Source organism: Numida meleagris, chromosome 3 (genome assembly GCF_002078875.1).
Source record: "Numida meleagris isolate 19003 breed g44 Domestic line chromosome 3, NumMel1.0, whole genome shotgun sequence".
In the NCBI taxonomy this organism is placed as follows: Eukaryota; Metazoa; Chordata; class Aves; order Galliformes; family Numididae; genus Numida; species Numida meleagris.
Window position 1 is genome coordinate 12,238,177 of NC_034411.1, and position 17,532 is coordinate 12,255,708.

Genomic DNA, 17,532 nt, shown 5'->3' on the forward strand with positions numbered 1-17,532 from the left:
TGTTTTCATACCAAGTCCACAGACAGTCTGATGTAACATGTTTTCATAATTTGTATGGAAAAAGGAAATTTGGAGGGAGATAGGGCAACTAACTGTAGTCTCTGTAGCCTCTAGCCCTGTAAAATGTATGGTTTGATGCAGTTGCACCTGCTCTTACAAAGGAGCATGTTTTGTGCACTGAGGGTAGGCACAGACTGCTGTTTGGCTTCCTGGCAGTAGCTGAGTAGAAGCATTTAAATTACGAATGCTTTTTTTTTTTGCTCTGTCCTTTTATAACTTTGCTGCCAAATAATAGGTGACATCAATGAATTTCTGCTCCTTAAGAATGCCCAGATGTGCTCAAAGATTTGCAGTTAGAATGCTTTCAAGCAAATTCTGGGCTTCTGAAATGCACTTACCCTGTACAGTACCTTTGCAAGAGGAGTAATTTAAAAAAAAAAAAGTAGTCACTCATAGTGCCCCTATTAGCTGGGTCTCCTCTTATGGTAAGATGCTGTGTTACTTTGCAAATGATACCCGTATGAATTGGTAATTAATTACTGGCCAACTTTGATGTGTTAACTCTAATGCAGCTACTGAATTTATCAGCAGTAATTCTGATCATCATCTACGGCCTCCAGAAACCATCCGTCTTCGACTGCATGAACTTGTTTCAGTGAAAGTCCTGGGGAGGCTCTGACTGGCAGGTGCTGACTTGGGTAAGTGGCTAAATGTGCTCCTTTAGGCACAAGCTGTTGACCAAGTCTGGGACTAAGAGTGGGCATAGCTGTGCTTAGATTCCTCTCTGAGAAGGAGATCAGAAGCAAGGGGGTCCTTTCTGAGCCTCGTGATCTAATGAGTTAGTTTCATCAACCAGCCATGTTTCAGACTCACACCCTTAACATGACAGTTGGTATAAGCAAAAAAAAAAAAGCCAAAGGATGGTTTTAGGCCTTATCCTCATTTACAAACTTGAAAATGGCACCTGAAAGTTCTAAACTCTGAATTTTCAACAATGATTTTATTTTTCCTTTTCACTAAGTGTAACCAGCAGAAGGGACAGCAGTTAAGTAAAACAACACATTAAAAAATGGCACTGTTAAAAGTGGGACAGAACTAATTTTTCTAGTAACTTAATGTAGGTCTGATAAAACACAGTTTGTCTCCAAGTTGGCTGCTTCTAGAGCTCATGCTGGGGTGTCAGCCAGACGTTTAAAGATCTAGTATTACAAGTGGAAATCACAGGAGGGTTTGATTTACTTAAAAATTGAGAAAGATCAGGCGACTAGAGATGAAGAGCCACGTATGTTTTCTATTTTTCCTTAGTTCTAAAAATTAAACGTGTTCTTTCCAATCAAGAGCATGTCAGCTTTTTGTTTTTCATATTTCAGTTCATGTCCAAAAATAACACTAAGTTGTGCCATCTCATTAAAACAACAAAATATGAATGAATCAACCACTCAAAATACTATTTTCATCAAAAATAATTGGACAAACATACATTTATTTAAGACTCCTATAATAATTAGGTCGTTCTTGCACTTGTCATAAATCAGGAGTTGAATGTCTCAACCTTGGTTCTGTACCTAAAAGTAGTAGCTCTGATGGCAGGGTAGTTCTTGTTAATTTTTTTTATAAAACACTTTGAAAAGACGCTGCTTTTTGAATGCAAAAGTAAAGGAAGAAGAGCAAATTTACATGCAGAGGTTTATGTTACTCTACTGCTGAAAAAAGCAAGAAGAGGTGTGACAGGAAGGCCTGTTGTCTAGTGTATCTTTGCTGTCCTTTGCATAGCGTTACACATGGGGAATATTTTTGTCTGGGTTCTGAATCTAATCTGGATAAATGTCACTTAAGGTCATGATTACTTTATATCCTCCTCTTCACTAGGAGTATGAGTAATCTGTACTCGGTACAGTTCCAGCTCTGTATTTTAGCCTTGCGAGACTATGCAAGTTTTAAACAACTTTGCTCCTAGCCTCCAGCGATCGCACTGGCAAGCATTGCTCCTGGTCCTTTCCTGAAGAGACTCCCAGTGCAAAGGCTGGTTGTCACATCTTCTTGGGCAAATGCTCTTGGACTGCATCCCACACACTGCTTGGTACTGCTCAGCTCCATAGCTTTGCACTGAAATTCTGCTTATTGCACTCAGACCTTCCTCTCTCTACATTTCTGGGGTAAGGGAGAAGGGAAGGATGGTTGAGGCAAGTATGATTTGTACTGACTTCTGACAGCATGAGTCAGATGAACACTCTAAGTCTGAGCTGCAGCAGAAAAACCATCCATTGCAGTCTGCATCGTGTGCAGCTGAACCACTGCTCAAGTGAGTTGGCAATTTGTTCATGGAAAATTTAAGTCTTAACAGAACTGGTTACTAAAATGACTAAGAATAGTAAAGTGACTGTCTTAGGGTGATTGTGATGTGTACATCAAAGTCGAAATCATGTTGCTAGGATTCATTTTTGGGGAGTGCAAAATCCTTCCACATAAGCTTCTTCCCTTCCTCATCTACGCATCTGCTTCTCTCCTTAGGTCGGTGCCTGGGCAACCCAAGCAAGACTGGCTGAGCCCCAGGTGCTGATGTGTTGGGCTGGAGCAGGATTTGGGCTGGGTGGCACACTAGAGCCATTGGTCCCTTTCCTGGCAGTGATGACTGAGCGGCACCAGCAGGGAGAGAGGTGGGGAGATGTGCGCTGATAAACGATGGGTGTGGTTTTGACCAAGGGCATCCTGACCACCAGATGTTGGAAGGAAGGTCAGTAAAGTCTGTAATTACCAAACTAACCACACCCAAATACATAATGAGAAGCTTCCGTGTCTGTTCAGCCGCTGGCAGGTGAAGAGTCCAATGTTTCTCATTTGACTCTTAAAGTTTTGTGTGAGGAAACTGAATGCTTAGGAACCGAACCATGTCAGAGAGAAAAACAAGAGTGAAGCTTTTGAAATTAGCTGGCATTTGTTTCCGGTTACTACTGATGGATTCTTTTCTTCAAGCTGTGGTCTGTCAGGAAAATGCCATGAAGGGAAGCGTCGTGCTGTATTTCGGTGTTCTAATGTTTGGCTTTTACAAAATAACTGTTTAGTTAGTGGGTTTCTAATTGAAACATATCCAAGTGTGGGGAAAACAAAAAGTCCATAACCCTTGTGCTTCATGGAGGCCTATCTTCCTCACCAAAGAGTTATCACCTCAATCCAGAGGAGCAGACAAACTGCTTCAGTGAATGTAGTATCTACTGTGAACAGTGATGTGCTGCATAAGGGGCACCTATGGGGTTCGAAGTTAGAGGGATGCTGCATGAGTTGTAACAAGCTCTATAGCTGTCACCATTCTTGTATTAACATCAAAACAGCTGTAGCAGACCAGTGGTATGGAAAAGGAACACAAATGTGGGACTAAATTTAAAGGTAGCTGGTTTTCTTAAGAGGCCAAAAATTTACACTTGACAGCAAAACATGTTGCCTTGGTAGGCAAAGATGCATTCATCATAGATTTGCTACCTTACTTTGCTGCAAGCCAAATTTTTGGAAAGGTGGAAGGTACAGTATGTAGAAGGAGGCTAACAGCAATGAACTTAAATGCATGTATTAAAGCTGTAGATTAAAAGTGTAAATTCTGTCCTCAAGTAAACTTGCATAGATTTTTGTATTGATCTCTACCTCTCCAAAATGTGAATTTGCTGACAGAGGTCATAAGCAGAGACTGAGGGATGAGAATGGATTTTTTTTCCCCCATTTTACACCCTGAGAAAGAAAGCTTCCACCAAAAGAATGATTCTGCCAATTATTCTTAAGGCTTCATAGTGAACTTAAGTCTCTTGAACTCTCTTTATTGCAGTTGGATCAGTATCACAGTGTTTGAAGAGGAGGTTGTTGCAAAGACTGACCTACTGAAACTGTATCATACCTTGAATGCAATAAAACAACTTTGGTTTGGACTAAGTCATTATCCATGGAGAGCTGCAGAAAGCTACCAGGCATGTCTAAATTCATAAAAATAATGAGATGGTAAAACCCGTGGAGAGAACTAGTCCAGGATTTACTTAGTCACCAGCTTGGCCTGTTTTGCTAAACTATGTACTTACAAATTGTCATATTGGAATCTGCTCTGTGTTTTGTGTGGGCTCAAAGAGAAGTGATATCTGACTCTGAAAACCACTGTTCTGAGTCCTGGCTTACTGATTTCCCATAATGGTTGATGGAGAGATGACTGTCCTGCTGCAATGGCCAATACATACCCAGTACACATATAAATCACTTTCCATATTTGAGGAATAAAGACAAAACCTTGCGGGGATTTACTGCTAGTGGTTATTTTGGCAGCGGCTGATGAATGTGTATTTGAAACTTCATTTCTCATAATTCCTGTGCCTTAGGATTTGGCCCCCCTCTAGTTACAACTGTGAAAGCTGGCTGAGAGAGGAACACAATCTTCCCGAGTTAGCATTTCCTGAGATGCTATGGAACCAGCACTGGAAATAACTGTGAGTGGGTGTTGAGCAGGAGGGAGTACTTGGAATGCTATTTAAACAGGTCGAGGGTGCTTGAGTATTTTCCTCATGTAAAGCGTCCCATTATCTGGAAAAAGTATTATTTTACTGGCTGGAAGTCAAAGAAGGGGCCTCTTCATTTGCAGAGGAAACAACAAGCATGCCTGGAAAACACTGTGGGCTTACTTGTGCTACCTGCAAAGATCAGACAGTCTTTTAGGGGGATTAATAGTCCAATATCTGAGTGGATTGATTCCAGTCTCTACAATTGCCTTTGGATGCTTTCTCCTGCATGCAGTCACTCAAATGACAATTTCAGTTCATATTTGCTGGTGCATCCAGCTTCTTTTTCTGGTGATTGTAGAAAAGAGTTGCAAAGGTCCTGAACTAATCTGGAATGGTTGATATAGGACTGTATTTTTATGTTCCTGCTTTAAAAAAAATATATATATTTTTTTTATTAGTTCTACATGGCTGCTTCCCAGATAGCTTTAGCACTCCAACCAAGAATCTGTCTTTGAATGGATTGTTTGAGGTTGCCCTCTCATCTGGGCCAAAGGGAATAGAAGGATGTAAGTCTCTTCCTCCTCCTCTTCTGCTGTCATTTCTCAGCTTTTCTGTTCTTTAGCAGGCTTCCAAAAGCACTAAAACACCCCAAAGTGAAGGTTCAACAATTTGTTGTCTGGAATGCCTCCTGTTTTAAAATGGGGATAGGATAGGTTTGTTAGATCAGGAGGTCTTTGTCCAGAGTTCTCCTCTTGCCCCCCCCCCCCCCCCCCAAAAAAAAAAAATCAAAAGAAGTATTAAGAAAATATGAACTCTGATGAAAAGCTTGTCTTTCTTGTCTCCCTTAAGTATTTCTATTTCTGCTTCACTGTACCTAAGGGCCACACCTTAGCATCTTCAGCTCCGAATTCTAGTCTGCCTTGAAGTTTTAAAATGAAGTTATACGATCTTTCTAGAATAAAATCATCAGTCCTAAGTAGGTTGTAAATATCAGAGATAGCAGATGGTTTCTTCCCTCTTTTTTACTTTGTTGACAGCGCTGTAACAAACTAGTAAGATGTCTGAATATCATAGAAACACAGAATAGTTTGAGTAGGAAGGTACCCCTAAAGGCCATCTCGTCCACCTCCCCTGCACTGAACAGGGATGCCTGCTACTAGATCAGGCTCCTCAGAGGCCCGTCCAGCCTGACCTTGAGTGTCTCCAGGGATGGAGCATCCACCACTTCTCTGGGCAACCTGTTCCAGTGGCCCTGATTTGAGTGGATCTCATGCTGTTTTGCATAGATTTTCTCAAAGACAATCAAAACATTTACCAACAAATCTCTGCAATGAATTCCCTCAGTGGAGGGGATGGAGGACATGCACAGGGAATCTATGCTAAGTGTGTTTGACAAGAGTCATGCTGCCGAGTCTGAATTGGAAGTCATGAGACAGGGAGAGGTTGGACATCATCATATTTCCCTGAGCTGAGGCAAACAATTTTGCTTGGCATGGCATTAAGTAAGTTGTTAAATTGAATGTGTATCCCCTTGCCCACGTGGCCTCAGAGTCACTCTCACTTCTGGAGCAGGATACTTCCCAAAATTCTGAGAAATTTCTAGAGAAATTTCCAGCTACGGCGCCTTAAATGGCTTCTTATAGGGATGTGCTTGTACCAGTTTGAATGTTAGTGAGCCTGCCTGGCTGAAAACACATTTAAATTTGTATTGAGTACATGGGATTACTCTCTTTGATGTTCAGTCAACCAGTAAGTACCTACGCTCTGACCCCCTCCATTCCATTCAGTAGAAACACAATACTAAAACAATCATTCTAAGTTCCAAGAAGTAATTAAATTGTGGAATATACACCTGCATTCTTTCCTCAGATTTTATTTAGTTGTTTTATAGTACAGCAAGTTAGATGAAGCCTCACTGAAACCTCTCTGCTTGACGTTCTTATTCAGAATAAACTAAAGCAGCAAATAAGTTCTCTTTCAAAAGGAAATAGCACTAGGATGGTACACCTCCAAACTCAGATGCAGAACAAGACCACAAACCAGGTACGGGTGGAAATGTTGTAAAAATAAAATAAAAGAAGCCTTTCATTTCAGACATGTATGCTGAGGAATGATTTACAGAACAAGATCATCTTTTCGTTGGAGTAGCACCACAAATCTAGAGAAAACCGAGGATCAGAAATAAGGAAGAAACAAGGAATGTTTGGCCAGTTTGGAAATTGGCACCAGTGGCAAGGAACAAGCTAATGAGAAACATCACAAAACAAGCAGAAGCAGACATCTGGATTTGAAACACCATTCTCCTGGAGAGGAAGGCAGGACTGAACTGACAACGCTTTTAGCTTCCCTTCTAAAGGAAGAAGGGTATGAGCACGCTGCCCATCTATCAGTCTGTCAGCCTACCTCCATAATTTGAACCTGCTGGCCAACTTCAAGGAGATTTGACAATGTTAAAGTCAAAATCTGCGTAGCTCACAATTGGCCCACTGTTGTGCTGCCTCTTAGCTGCAAGAAAGGACTGTTGGACAGAGAAAAGAAAACTGGAAGCAAAAGGTGCATAGGACCTCATACAGGATGTAGAGATGAATGCACAGTGTAATCAAAGCTTTGTTTAGCCCAGAAGTTCATCTTTGGCAGGGTCAGTGCTGTGTGTCAAAGGAAAACTGCATAGGCACAGGGGCAGGTGCCTTGCCATGCTTTGACATGATGACATAATGTCCTCCCATGCTGGAAAAGTCAGACAGTTCCATTTCAGATATAACAATCACCATCTGAGAGGCAAAAAAAGTACATGAAGAAATCTACACAGCTCAACTCAGCATCACAGTAACGTGGAAGTTTGTTTTGTTTTTTTGTTTTTGTTTTTTAAAGAGGAAGAAAAAGAACTGGCAATAGAGCAACTCATAACTGAGGTTTGGACTGCGTGTTAAAATCTGTGAAATGAGGCCAACGATTTTCAAAGGGTTTATGGACTTCATGTTACTTCCTTGTTTTATCAAGCAGAAGAGGAAGCACCTGGTAATAGTGAAGACAAAAGCTGATCTCTATAAGCCATATAGTTCTGCATGTATGAAATGTTTTCCTTCTGTAAGAGATCTTAACAGAAATGAATCTGATGGTGAGACTGTTCAATATATACTGTGTTTTTTACCAATCTAATCTGTAAACAGAGATGTATAGGTACAAGTTTGTAGTGCATTGCTTCAGTAAGCACAATGAAATTTTAATATAAATGTGTAGATAATTTCTGTAGCTACAAAAATGCATCTTGGAAAAGTTAAAAATCAGATTTGTTCTTTAAATGTCTCTTTTCCTCTATCAGCTCTTCATTTTGCAAATTTCTTCTCTCCAGCCTTCTTTTTCCCTCTGTGACTTACATACTCTTCTCTGACCTTTTCTTCTTTGGTCTTTTCTGACCTCCTTTTTCCTAATCCCACCTCTTTTTTTTTTTTTTTTTTTACTTTGTGTGTTTATTTTGTTTTCTCTTTTTTTTTTTCTGCTGTCTTCTGTGCCTGATCTTTTTCACACGTATTGTCTCACATAATCTGCTCCAACTTTCTATTCTCTTTTTTTCCTCATTATCTGTGATAGCCTCTTCACTGACCTTTGACCTCCCATGACCATATTTTTTCTGACCTTCCTTCCTTTCTCCTCCTATGCTCTTTTTGTAAAACCTCTTTATCTTTGCTCTCTCTGTTTTTCTGTGTTCTACTCTTTCCTTCTCTGGCTTTTCCTGACGGCTTCGACAGCTCTAGAACTGGTCTTCTTTGCCTGCCTTCTTTGGCCGCCTTCTTCCACACATTGTCTGACATTCTTTTCTCTTGTCCCTGCTTCCTACTTGATCATTGCTTTGGCCCCACTAACTCCAGCTGACACATTTTTGATGTTCTTACTACCTCCTTTGAGCTTCTCTTACCTCCTTGACCTTCTAATTCTCCTTTTCCCTACTCTCTTATCTCTAGCCTTTCCCCTACCACATCCCTCTCCTTTCCTTCTTCTCCCAACTTCTGTTTATGCCTTTCTAAATCCTCAAATGCTCTTAACTTTTACTTTAATTATATTCTAAATGTTTGTTTAATGCTGGTTGTTTTTTTTTTGAGAACAAGTTGCACATGCATTGTGGGTCATATCTGATTGCAGAGGAAAAATAACTCTTCCTAACTCTAAGCCTATAATGTGCTTTTAACAGTGCTCCAGATACATATCCTACAGTCATATTTGTCAGCACACTGAGCTGTCTTTTTGCATGAGAATAAAATAATAAGCAGTAAAATGCCTTAAATTTGCAGGATTAATTTACAGGGGAGAAAAAAGCACCAAATATTCCAACAACTCATCTTTCTGAACTTTTAGAAAATGAACACAAACCTCCCTGCTAGCCATCACCTTTTCTGAAGTAGACTTTTTTTGCTACAAATGAGGTCTTGAGCAGCTTCTGTCTTTTGCATGAGAGGGGTTGCATTTTGTTCATCCATTGCATAGATTCGACAGATACAAGTTGAGGAGATGTTGAAGAATGCAGGAGGAAATGATTACCTGTTTGCATTGTGTGAGGCAATACTCCTAATGAGTGTTAATCCATGGATTAAGACTACATACAAAGGTCAAATTTCTGTGAAACATTCTTCTTACCTTCCTCAGAGACCTGTAAGTGATATAGTCTGATATAGAATTACTCAGAATAGAAGCAGTCACGGCCAAATTGCATGAATGTACAGTGCTGCTTAGGGGCTCTTGAAGTGTAAGCTTTGTCTTGTTTTTTTTCCCCCAGGCTCTCTAGGGAAATTACGTGATATAATCTGATCATCTGTTTTGCTTGCTTTTCCATCTTTTAAGCATCTACTTGCCTTACATTTCAAGCGATCTTTAGTCCTTGTGCGTTACAGATGAGATATCTCTCTCCATTGCTCAAAAAATGCCTGTAGCAATGTATGTAGTATGTTGGGCATTGGCAGTTACAAGCAAGTGGCCTTGAAGGCTACTGTAAGTTAGAAAATGCCCTTTGCCTGCTAGTTAAATGCTAGTACTTGTTTTTACTTAAACAAAGAGCTACAAAAAATATTGGGAAAAAAAATAAAAAGGGAATTATTAACTTTAATTTAGAGACTTATGAACAACAGAAAACAAAACTTGTTTTTTTTTTTTCCTTCTGGTGACGTGAAAATAAAGCTGTAGTTTTGTACCTAATAAAGCAATTCCTCTTGCTTCATGTTATGCACTGTTTCTACTCAAAAGTTTTTAAATTGTACTGTTAACTGCAAGAGCAAAACAATTATGTTTTAATTTCCCTGTGTTCTCCCTCTAATTTGGTAAAGTCATGTTGCATTGAAAAATTAGTGTGATTGACTTGGCTCTGCATTTTTCTTAGTTTTGCTAATGAAATATGTGATGTATTGGCAGGGTTTTGAATGATACATCCTGCATTGAGTGCTGAATATTAGCAGAATGGCTCCACATTGTTGGGGGCTATGGTTTTTCTGTTATTGTTTTATATTTGTTTGGGTTTCTTTCAGATTTGGTTTGGCTTTAGTCTTCTTCTGCTTTGGAGCCATACGAAGATATTCTTTCATTTGGAAAACTCTGAGATCAGTAAGTAGAGTTTACAGAACGATGAGTCTGATTGGTGAGTAAACTGGCTAAATTCCACTGAAATTAAGGGAGTTATGCCAGACTACAGTACCAGACTGTCTGTGATCAAAAGCATTTCTGTTAAATGAGTAAAGCTACTGTTTCCAGCATGAGAATATCAAAACCGTGTGAAAAATATGTTGTCTTGAGAGGAACGTTAAAGTGTGCCTTCTCTCTCTTAGGATATGACTGGCTGTTGCTGCAGCTCTGCGTAAGCCTGGCAAGGGATAGAACTGTAGAATGGCTTGGTTTGGGAAGAACCTTGAAGATCACTGAGCTCCAACCCCCTGCCGTGGACAGACACCTCCCATCAGATCAGGCTGCCCAGGGCCCCGTCCAAACTGTCCTTGATTGCCTCTAGGGGTGGGGCACCCACAACTTTCTGGGCTGCCTGAGTTAAAAAAAAATTAAAAAATAAAAATAAAAAATAGGCTACATACAGAAGGAAGTAGCATGTTACACTTTCTTTGCCTGAAAGGATCATCCAACGTGTTTCTCCCAGTTCATGATAATTTGATTTTACAAGCAGGGGAGATGATCAAAGAGGATAAATCATCCTATATTATAATTCTACCACTGGGATGTTCTCTTTGCTCCAGATTTCTTGCTGTCTGAAAAAGTCTCTTGAATTTCCTGTCTGTTTTGTGGAAAGAAGGCTTATTTGTTTACAGTTACAATAAATGTAAACTTCTTGGAAATGTTTGCTCTTACCCTAGAAGGAAAGAGAATGCTGAAGATACGTTCCTACTACTTCTTCAGACTGTGGCTTTAAAAAAATTTTAAAAAGCCTGTTTCAAAATTTCTAGTTGAGATGGACTTTAGACTATGAGCAAATTCTATATGGCTGTTGCAGTATAAAAATGAATGGGTTTTTTTATGTCTTTTGATCCAGTTGAGCTTAATTAGAGAGAAGAACATGACTGAGAAAATATTTTTGGTTGGAAACAGCTGGCTCAGTGCTGAAGTGTGGCTAAGATGGAAGAATAAAAAGTGTTAATAGTTCATAGTTTTATCCAAGAGATGTGCATTTATATAACTGAGGACACCACTTACCCAAGCATCTAGTCAGACAGATGAAGAAGCTATTAAAAGTATAAACTGTAGTTAGTAAAATATTCATGAGCTTCTTTCTTCAGTTGTTGTCTTCTCCAAACGGGACTTTTAGTAGCATCTTTTGGTCTATTTGCTGTCAGGCACAGATGTATCAGTAATTAGAAAGGCCATGCTTTTTCATGCTGTTGCTTGTGAGTAGTGAAGAATGAGAAAGGATAGATACTGTGCACTACTAAAGTGCTTCCTTAAGGCATGCGCTTAAACATTAGCTAACAGAGAGGGATAAATGTTTAATTTCAAATAATGCTTTAAGAGGAAAAGAACAGTATGTTACAAATCTAATCCAAATCAATGACATAAGGAAGAGAATGCTCAATTCATGATGGCATTTAATTAACTGTATAAAACCTAAAAACCTCTTGCCATCACTGTCTAGTATAGGGTGCTTGATGAGACAGAAATTCTGTTGCTAAAATCATCCAACTGTAAAAAAAGCAAAAGAAAAAAAACCAACAAACCCTCCAAAAAGAACATCCAGATAGATTTTGTTATGCATCTTGCGTATAGCTCCTCATACCTGCATGTAATACTAACAGTTTTTGGCATGGGATAATAACTTAGGCTTGTCACTGTTTTCTCCTGTTTATTTTGTTTTGTTGCTGTTTTCAGTACATTCTATTCTCCCTTTCTCTGTTGTGGAAGAAGGGGTGGAAATGAGGGCAAGTTCGTTAATATGATACTGAGCTGCCAGGGTGTGGTGAGGTGGGGGTTGGCTTTTTCTCCCAGGTAACAGAGACAGGATGAGACAGAATGGCCTCAAGTTGCACCATAGGCTGTTCAGGTTGGATCTTAAGAAAAATTTATTCTCAGGAAGAGTGGTGATGCTTTGGAACAGGCTGCCAGGGAGGTGGTGGAGGTGTCCCAGAGCAGGGCCCTCACCTCACGTGCCTCTGAAGAGGCCCAAGGCCGGCTGGGGGAGGTGGGGAAGCTAAGGAGTGTGAGAGCTGCCTGACAGGACTACTGCCAGAAACACACAGAATCGCTGAATTTCATTTTATTTTATTGCAGATAGCCTTCAGGAACCACTTTTGCTGATGTGCTTGAGGGACGTGGTTATGGCAAACGAGCCCTAGAGGAAAGGCGGCAGGGGGAGCAGTAGGAGCAAGGCCGGCACCGAGCCCCTTCCTGCCTCCGGGACGGAGAGTGCACCCCGACGCCATTTTCCGCCCGAGAGGCCCAATGGGCAGCGTTAGCGGGGCGCCTGGCGCTGTAATACCGGCCCCACCTCCCCCGCTATGCCATTGGCGCTTTCGTGACAGAGGGCGGGGATTTTCCGTTCCGGCCACCAATCGGCCGCCTCCCCTGCGTGACGCTACTTCCGGTCGTCTGGCCCGCCGCACCCAATGGGAGGGAGGCAGTGGGGCGGGACGCCTCATCCTCACCGAGGCAACGGGCGGACGGACGGTTCCGGGTGTGCGCGAGGCTGACGGCAGCGGTGGGTGAGTGCTGCGCGCCTGGGTCCGCCCTGTCCCGCCTTAGTCCGCCAGTCCCCGCCTCCTCTCGGCCCGGCCTCTCCCGCCTGCCCGCTCTCCCCCGTCCCATTCCTCCTCCCCGAGCCTCCGCTGTTGGCGGCGGGGCGGTAACGGCCGCGCGGGCTCCAGCAATCCGCGCGCCTCCGGCGGGGCGGGCTTCCCGGTGACGTCATCCCCGTCGCGGTGTCCCCGCCCCCAGTCGCGTTGCCATGGCGACGGCGGGGACACGTCGGGCCCGCGGCCCTCGGGCGCCCCCGGGCTGGGCCTTGAGGCGGTGGCCGCGCGGGGGTTCGTCTCTTCCTCCCGCCGGGAATTTTCCCGAATAAAAGTTTCTTTTCCACGTTATTCGTATGCTACAGTTCAATGGAAATCGCGTTAATTACTTATATGACAGTGGATTTTGTGTTAACACACGGCTTCTACATGCTCTTCGTAATAGAACAGCACAAAATCATGCAGACAGATGCCAGCGTATGATTTCAGGACAGCAAGCCATGCAGGTTATGCAAAAAATTCTATATGTAGTCTTTTGGCTTTTGCCAGCACTATAGTAATGCTGCTTAGGATTTTCAGTATGAGCAGGGATTGCCACTTTTAAGAAGTATGGATTGTGGCTATGAAGCATCATTGTATTAGAAACTAATTAGTCATGCTGGGTTTTAATAGGTTTTAACGTTAAACAAAGGGAGACCACGGAAAACAGATTTTTCTCCATTGTGGGCAAGCCTTGGATCGGCAAATCCCTAGAAATGTCTGGAAATTTGACTAGGTTGAAGTTAAGTCTCTTCAGGGAAGCCTGCAGGTTGGCTTCAGCATGCAGCATGGACTTTTTCAACTGAATTAGTTATCTTAAGTCGCATTAATACTGCTAGCTAGGGAAGAGAGAGAACTTAGAAGCCCTTCTTTCAGCAGGTGTGTGCTCTTTCATTCAAACCCGTCTTGCAGAAATTCTTGCTGAAGTTGACTTATGTGAAATATGTCTCTTGGAAATCAGCATCTAACATATGCATGTGATTTGGCTTTAGGATGATTCGACTCCAGAATTTATTTTTGAATGGAAGCATGCTCTTTTCCAGTAGAAGATGTTGATCCTAACGTATAATGATGGAGAAGGGGATAAGCTCGGTAGAAGTGTTACCTTCCAAATCATCTCAGGTTACAGCTGTAAAAGTGGTGGTCAAAGAGCCCGAAACAAAGCAGACCCAAAGAGGGAAACGAGTGGGATTTGTGCTTGTTCATGCAGGTAAGGTGTTGAAGCATAGCAGCTGGAATTGAAACAGTCTGTATACTCACTAAAGATCAACTGAAGTATCGTATTGGCTTTGGTTTGTTATTGTGTTAATGAAGTGGTGTGGACTTTGGATGTAAATATATGAGTGGAGAGTTTGATTGCATTGGCTGGAGAAACTAGTACTAAAAATGTAATTTTGGATGTTCTGAATGATGCGTATCTATATCAGTTACACATATTTGCTCTTTATAAAAAAGAAAATCCTTAAAGTTGACTTTTTTTTTTTCTCTCCACATTGATGTAGGATGAATGAAATAGCTATGCTGGAAATTCTCTAAGAATGAACAAATCTGAAATCTCTTGGAGAGTGTTCATAGGAGCAGATTATATGATTTAAATGTATATACTTATGCACGTGAGCTCAGTACCCTGTATTTTACTGTGTGTTTGAATGCATAAAGTTGTCAGTTTGCAATATGAATAGGAGATGCCAGTATAATCCCGAATAAGGATGTCTCTTGTCTGCCTGCATCATAATTCTTGCTGCTGTTTGCAGACAGTATTTTGATAAGTGGTATAATCTCTTTTCCTTCTCCCTATTATAGGTGCGGGTTATCATTCTGAATCCAAAGCTAAAGAATACAAGCATGTGTGCAAAAGAGCCTGCCAGAAGGTATGTCTTACCAGCTCCATAGTCCTGTAGTGGGTGTGTAAAAAGTGTACTTGGGAGCACTGTCTCTTCGGTATGAATTGACGTATCTTGGTTTAGCTGCTCTGACTGAATGTATTTCTAGCGGGAAAAAATGAGGCAGCAGCAGCTAACATGGTTGCTGTGAGGAGTTGATAGAGTGCATGGAGGTGAGGTGCAGCAACATTGTCGTTTGGTGGTGGCAAATACCATACACCAAAGGAGCAGCTGGGGAACAGTTCATGATTCGCAGGATATTCATAACAGCTTCCTGTGGCTCTGGGATTTCTGGAGTTGCATGTAGTGCCTGGATCTTTCTTCATCAGTATCCACTCTTTTTGGAATTTATTTTGACTCTAGCGTCCAAAATGCTCAATAAATATAAGAATTTATAGAATTCCTTTCTTCTTGATGGCTCTTAACTTCTTAATGGGAGGGAAGGTAGCAAGGACAACGACAGCAGCAGCAACAACAAACAAATGACCAAAGAAACGAATTAAGTTCCCAAATTGGAAAAGTAGTAATGGCAAGATTTTAATTTCCATTGAAATATTTTTTTTAATCTCTTCCGAGAACTTAGCTTTGGAGCTGGCAACTCCTGTGTACTAAATGCTGAATGAGAAGCTGGAAGACCTGTCTCCAAAATTTCTAATGCCTTTTGCTTTCTCCAGAGAGAACATGCTGGGGAGTCTGGCAGGCCTTTCAGAAGTGCTTTTCAGAGTTGGAGTCTAATAATTATTAACACTTCATCTTGCAGTTCTGTGTCTCAATCCTAATACCAATCTAATTTTGTAATGAGAAACTTGAAAAATCATCCAAGCTAAACACCAGCTTCCTTAAAATTGTGCATTAGCCCTGATGATGTTAATTTTCCAGCTAATTATGTCTGAGTCGAGGTTATTTGCTGTTGAGTATAAGTCTAATTTGAGTTTCTGTTTGGTTCCTTAAGCTCAGAAGCCAATGTTAATAACTTGTATGATGAGCAAACCGTCGCAAGTTTGTTTTACTACTAAAGATGCAGCCATAGTTGTTTTCTGGAGATAACTGACTGTAAGGTCTTACCAGTCTGGATCTGAGAAATAATACTAGGCTCTAGAACTCTTTGTGTGTGTGTGTTCAAACGTGGACGCACATATAAAATCTGGAGATAACACTGTCTTATGTGATTTGTTTTGTGTGTTGGCTTCTAGGTGAGTTCTCTTGTTAATTTTGTTCAATTTCGTGACAATTGCCATAAATGGTACTGGAGACGGTTGTTGAATCTTGGAAGGGAAATTAGAAAATCCTTGACGGAATCATTATGTTTGAGAATGCCAGGCATAAGAATTTATTTTGCTACAAATTTGACCGTGCAAAAATCTGTTACTAAATGCAGTGTTGGAACGTCTGATTACTAAAAAGGCATCGGGTCTACTCTCACATGGCACATGCCAGCTATTTCCAGTGCTGCTTGTTTTTATGTCCCCATAGATTTAAACCTAATTTAATGAAGATTCCCTTTCCTACAGAAAACTAGCTGCAGAATATTAGAATTTCCTAATAATCAACTGAAAATTCTGTTTTACAGGCGATTGAAAAGCTACAGGCTGGTGCTCTTGCGACAGATGCAGTGACTGCAGCACTTATAGAACTAGAGGTATGAATTTCTGACTCCAGTGAAGGTTGCCTATGAAATAAGGAAATGGGGAGTCAAGCTAGAAGAATTTCTGAGATGTAAATGAGGAAGTTTAGTAATGTGATTGTCCCGGGTCCACTAATTCCACATGGCAGTAATGACTGAAAAAGTAATTCCTTTTCTACTGTTAGCAGTCATTCTTTCTCTGCAACCTTATTAGTAAAGAAGGAAGGCAAGGTAAGTATTGTGCTGTGAAAATGTGGCGTTGAAATATATTGTCAGATTCTCAGAAGATTAGCAGTGGATTTGCTTACACATGTTTGGAAAGTGTTAATTAACGTACTTGATAGGGTTAGCTTAAGGCAGGCAGTATGTACTTCAGTATGTGGTAGGCGTGCTGACGAGGTGCCAAGACTTCAGTCATACTTTTAACTTGGAAAGCTTCTTTGCTTTAAACAGTACTTGTGGTCTCCAGTGAACTGTTCAAATATGCTTTCATGTGCTATCTTAAACATTAAAATAGATCTAGGTAAGAAAAAAATATATCTCTGTGTATATCTCTGAACTATAGAATCATAGAATCTTTAGAGTTGGAAGGGACCTTTGAAGGCCATCTAGTCCAATTCCCCTGCAATGAACAGGGACATCCAGCATTACATCAGGTTGCCCAGGGCCTGATCCAGCCTCACCTTGAAAGTCTCCAGAGACAGGGCATCAACCACATCTCTGGGCAATCTGTTCCAGTGCCTCAGCACCCTCACTGTAAAAGACTTTTTTCTTATATCTAGCCTAAATCTACCCTCTTTAAGCTTGAAGCCACTTCCCCTTGTTCTGTCACCTCAGACCCCGCTAAAGAGCCTGTCCCCTTCTTTCCTGTAGCTCACCTTTAGATACTGAAAGGCTGCTATCAGGTCACCTTGGAGCCTTCTCTTCTCCAGGCTGAACAGCTCTCTCAGCCTGTCCTCACAAGAGAGGTATTCCATCCCTTGGATCATTTTTGTGGCCTCATTGACAGGCTCCGCTTGTTCGGGTGGCCTGCAGCAGGCACCGATGACAAGGCTTCTTGCTGCCTCGGTCTCTAACTGTCACTCATAGGCTTTCGACTTGCTTATGAAAATAAATCATATAAATCATTATAAGTCATATAATTGAATAAGCTAACTGAACCTGCTCTTATCCCACAAGATTCTTTTGTGATCCAGTTCCCACCTCAGTAGAAAACATTTTCTCTTTTGTGCTGTAATTTTTATCATATTCCTGAGCTACACAGAAGAAAGCACGTTTTAAGAAACTTGACTGAACAACTGTACATC

At 41.2% G+C, this 17,532-nt stretch overlaps 1 protein-coding gene and 1 long non-coding RNA gene across 18 annotated transcripts in view; both read left to right on the forward strand.

The window, feature by feature from the left end:
• Positions 1-5,235, forward strand: part of LOC110395324 — a 31,950-nt gene extending 26,715 nt beyond the window's left edge. For all 4 annotated transcript variants that reach the window (XR_002436336.1, XR_002436338.1, XR_002436337.1 and 1 more), the window contains 3 exons: positions 589-698; positions 2,512-2,734; positions 3,815-5,235. This is a non-coding gene — a long non-coding RNA (uncharacterized LOC110395324). The remainder of the gene's footprint in view (positions 1-588; positions 699-2,511; positions 2,735-3,814) is intronic.
• The window catches only part of TASP1 (taspase 1), a 76,950-nt gene continuing 71,352 nt past the window's right edge, over positions 11,935-17,532 (forward strand). For 2 of the 14 annotated variants that reach the window (XR_002437027.1, XR_002437028.1), the window contains exons 1-4: positions 11,935-12,652; positions 13,711-13,928; positions 14,522-14,589; positions 16,172-16,240. Coding sequence is in view for 10 of the 14 variants with exons in the window: in XM_021392210.1 (XP_021247885.1) it covers positions 13,787-13,928; positions 14,522-14,589; positions 16,172-16,240 (279 nt within the window). In the remaining 4 variants the exon portion in view is untranslated. The remainder of the gene's footprint in view (positions 12,653-13,710; positions 13,929-14,521; positions 14,590-16,171; positions 16,241-17,532) is intronic. The other 12 variants (XM_021392210.1, XR_002437026.1, XM_021392207.1 and 9 more) reach the window with 12 other exon arrangements.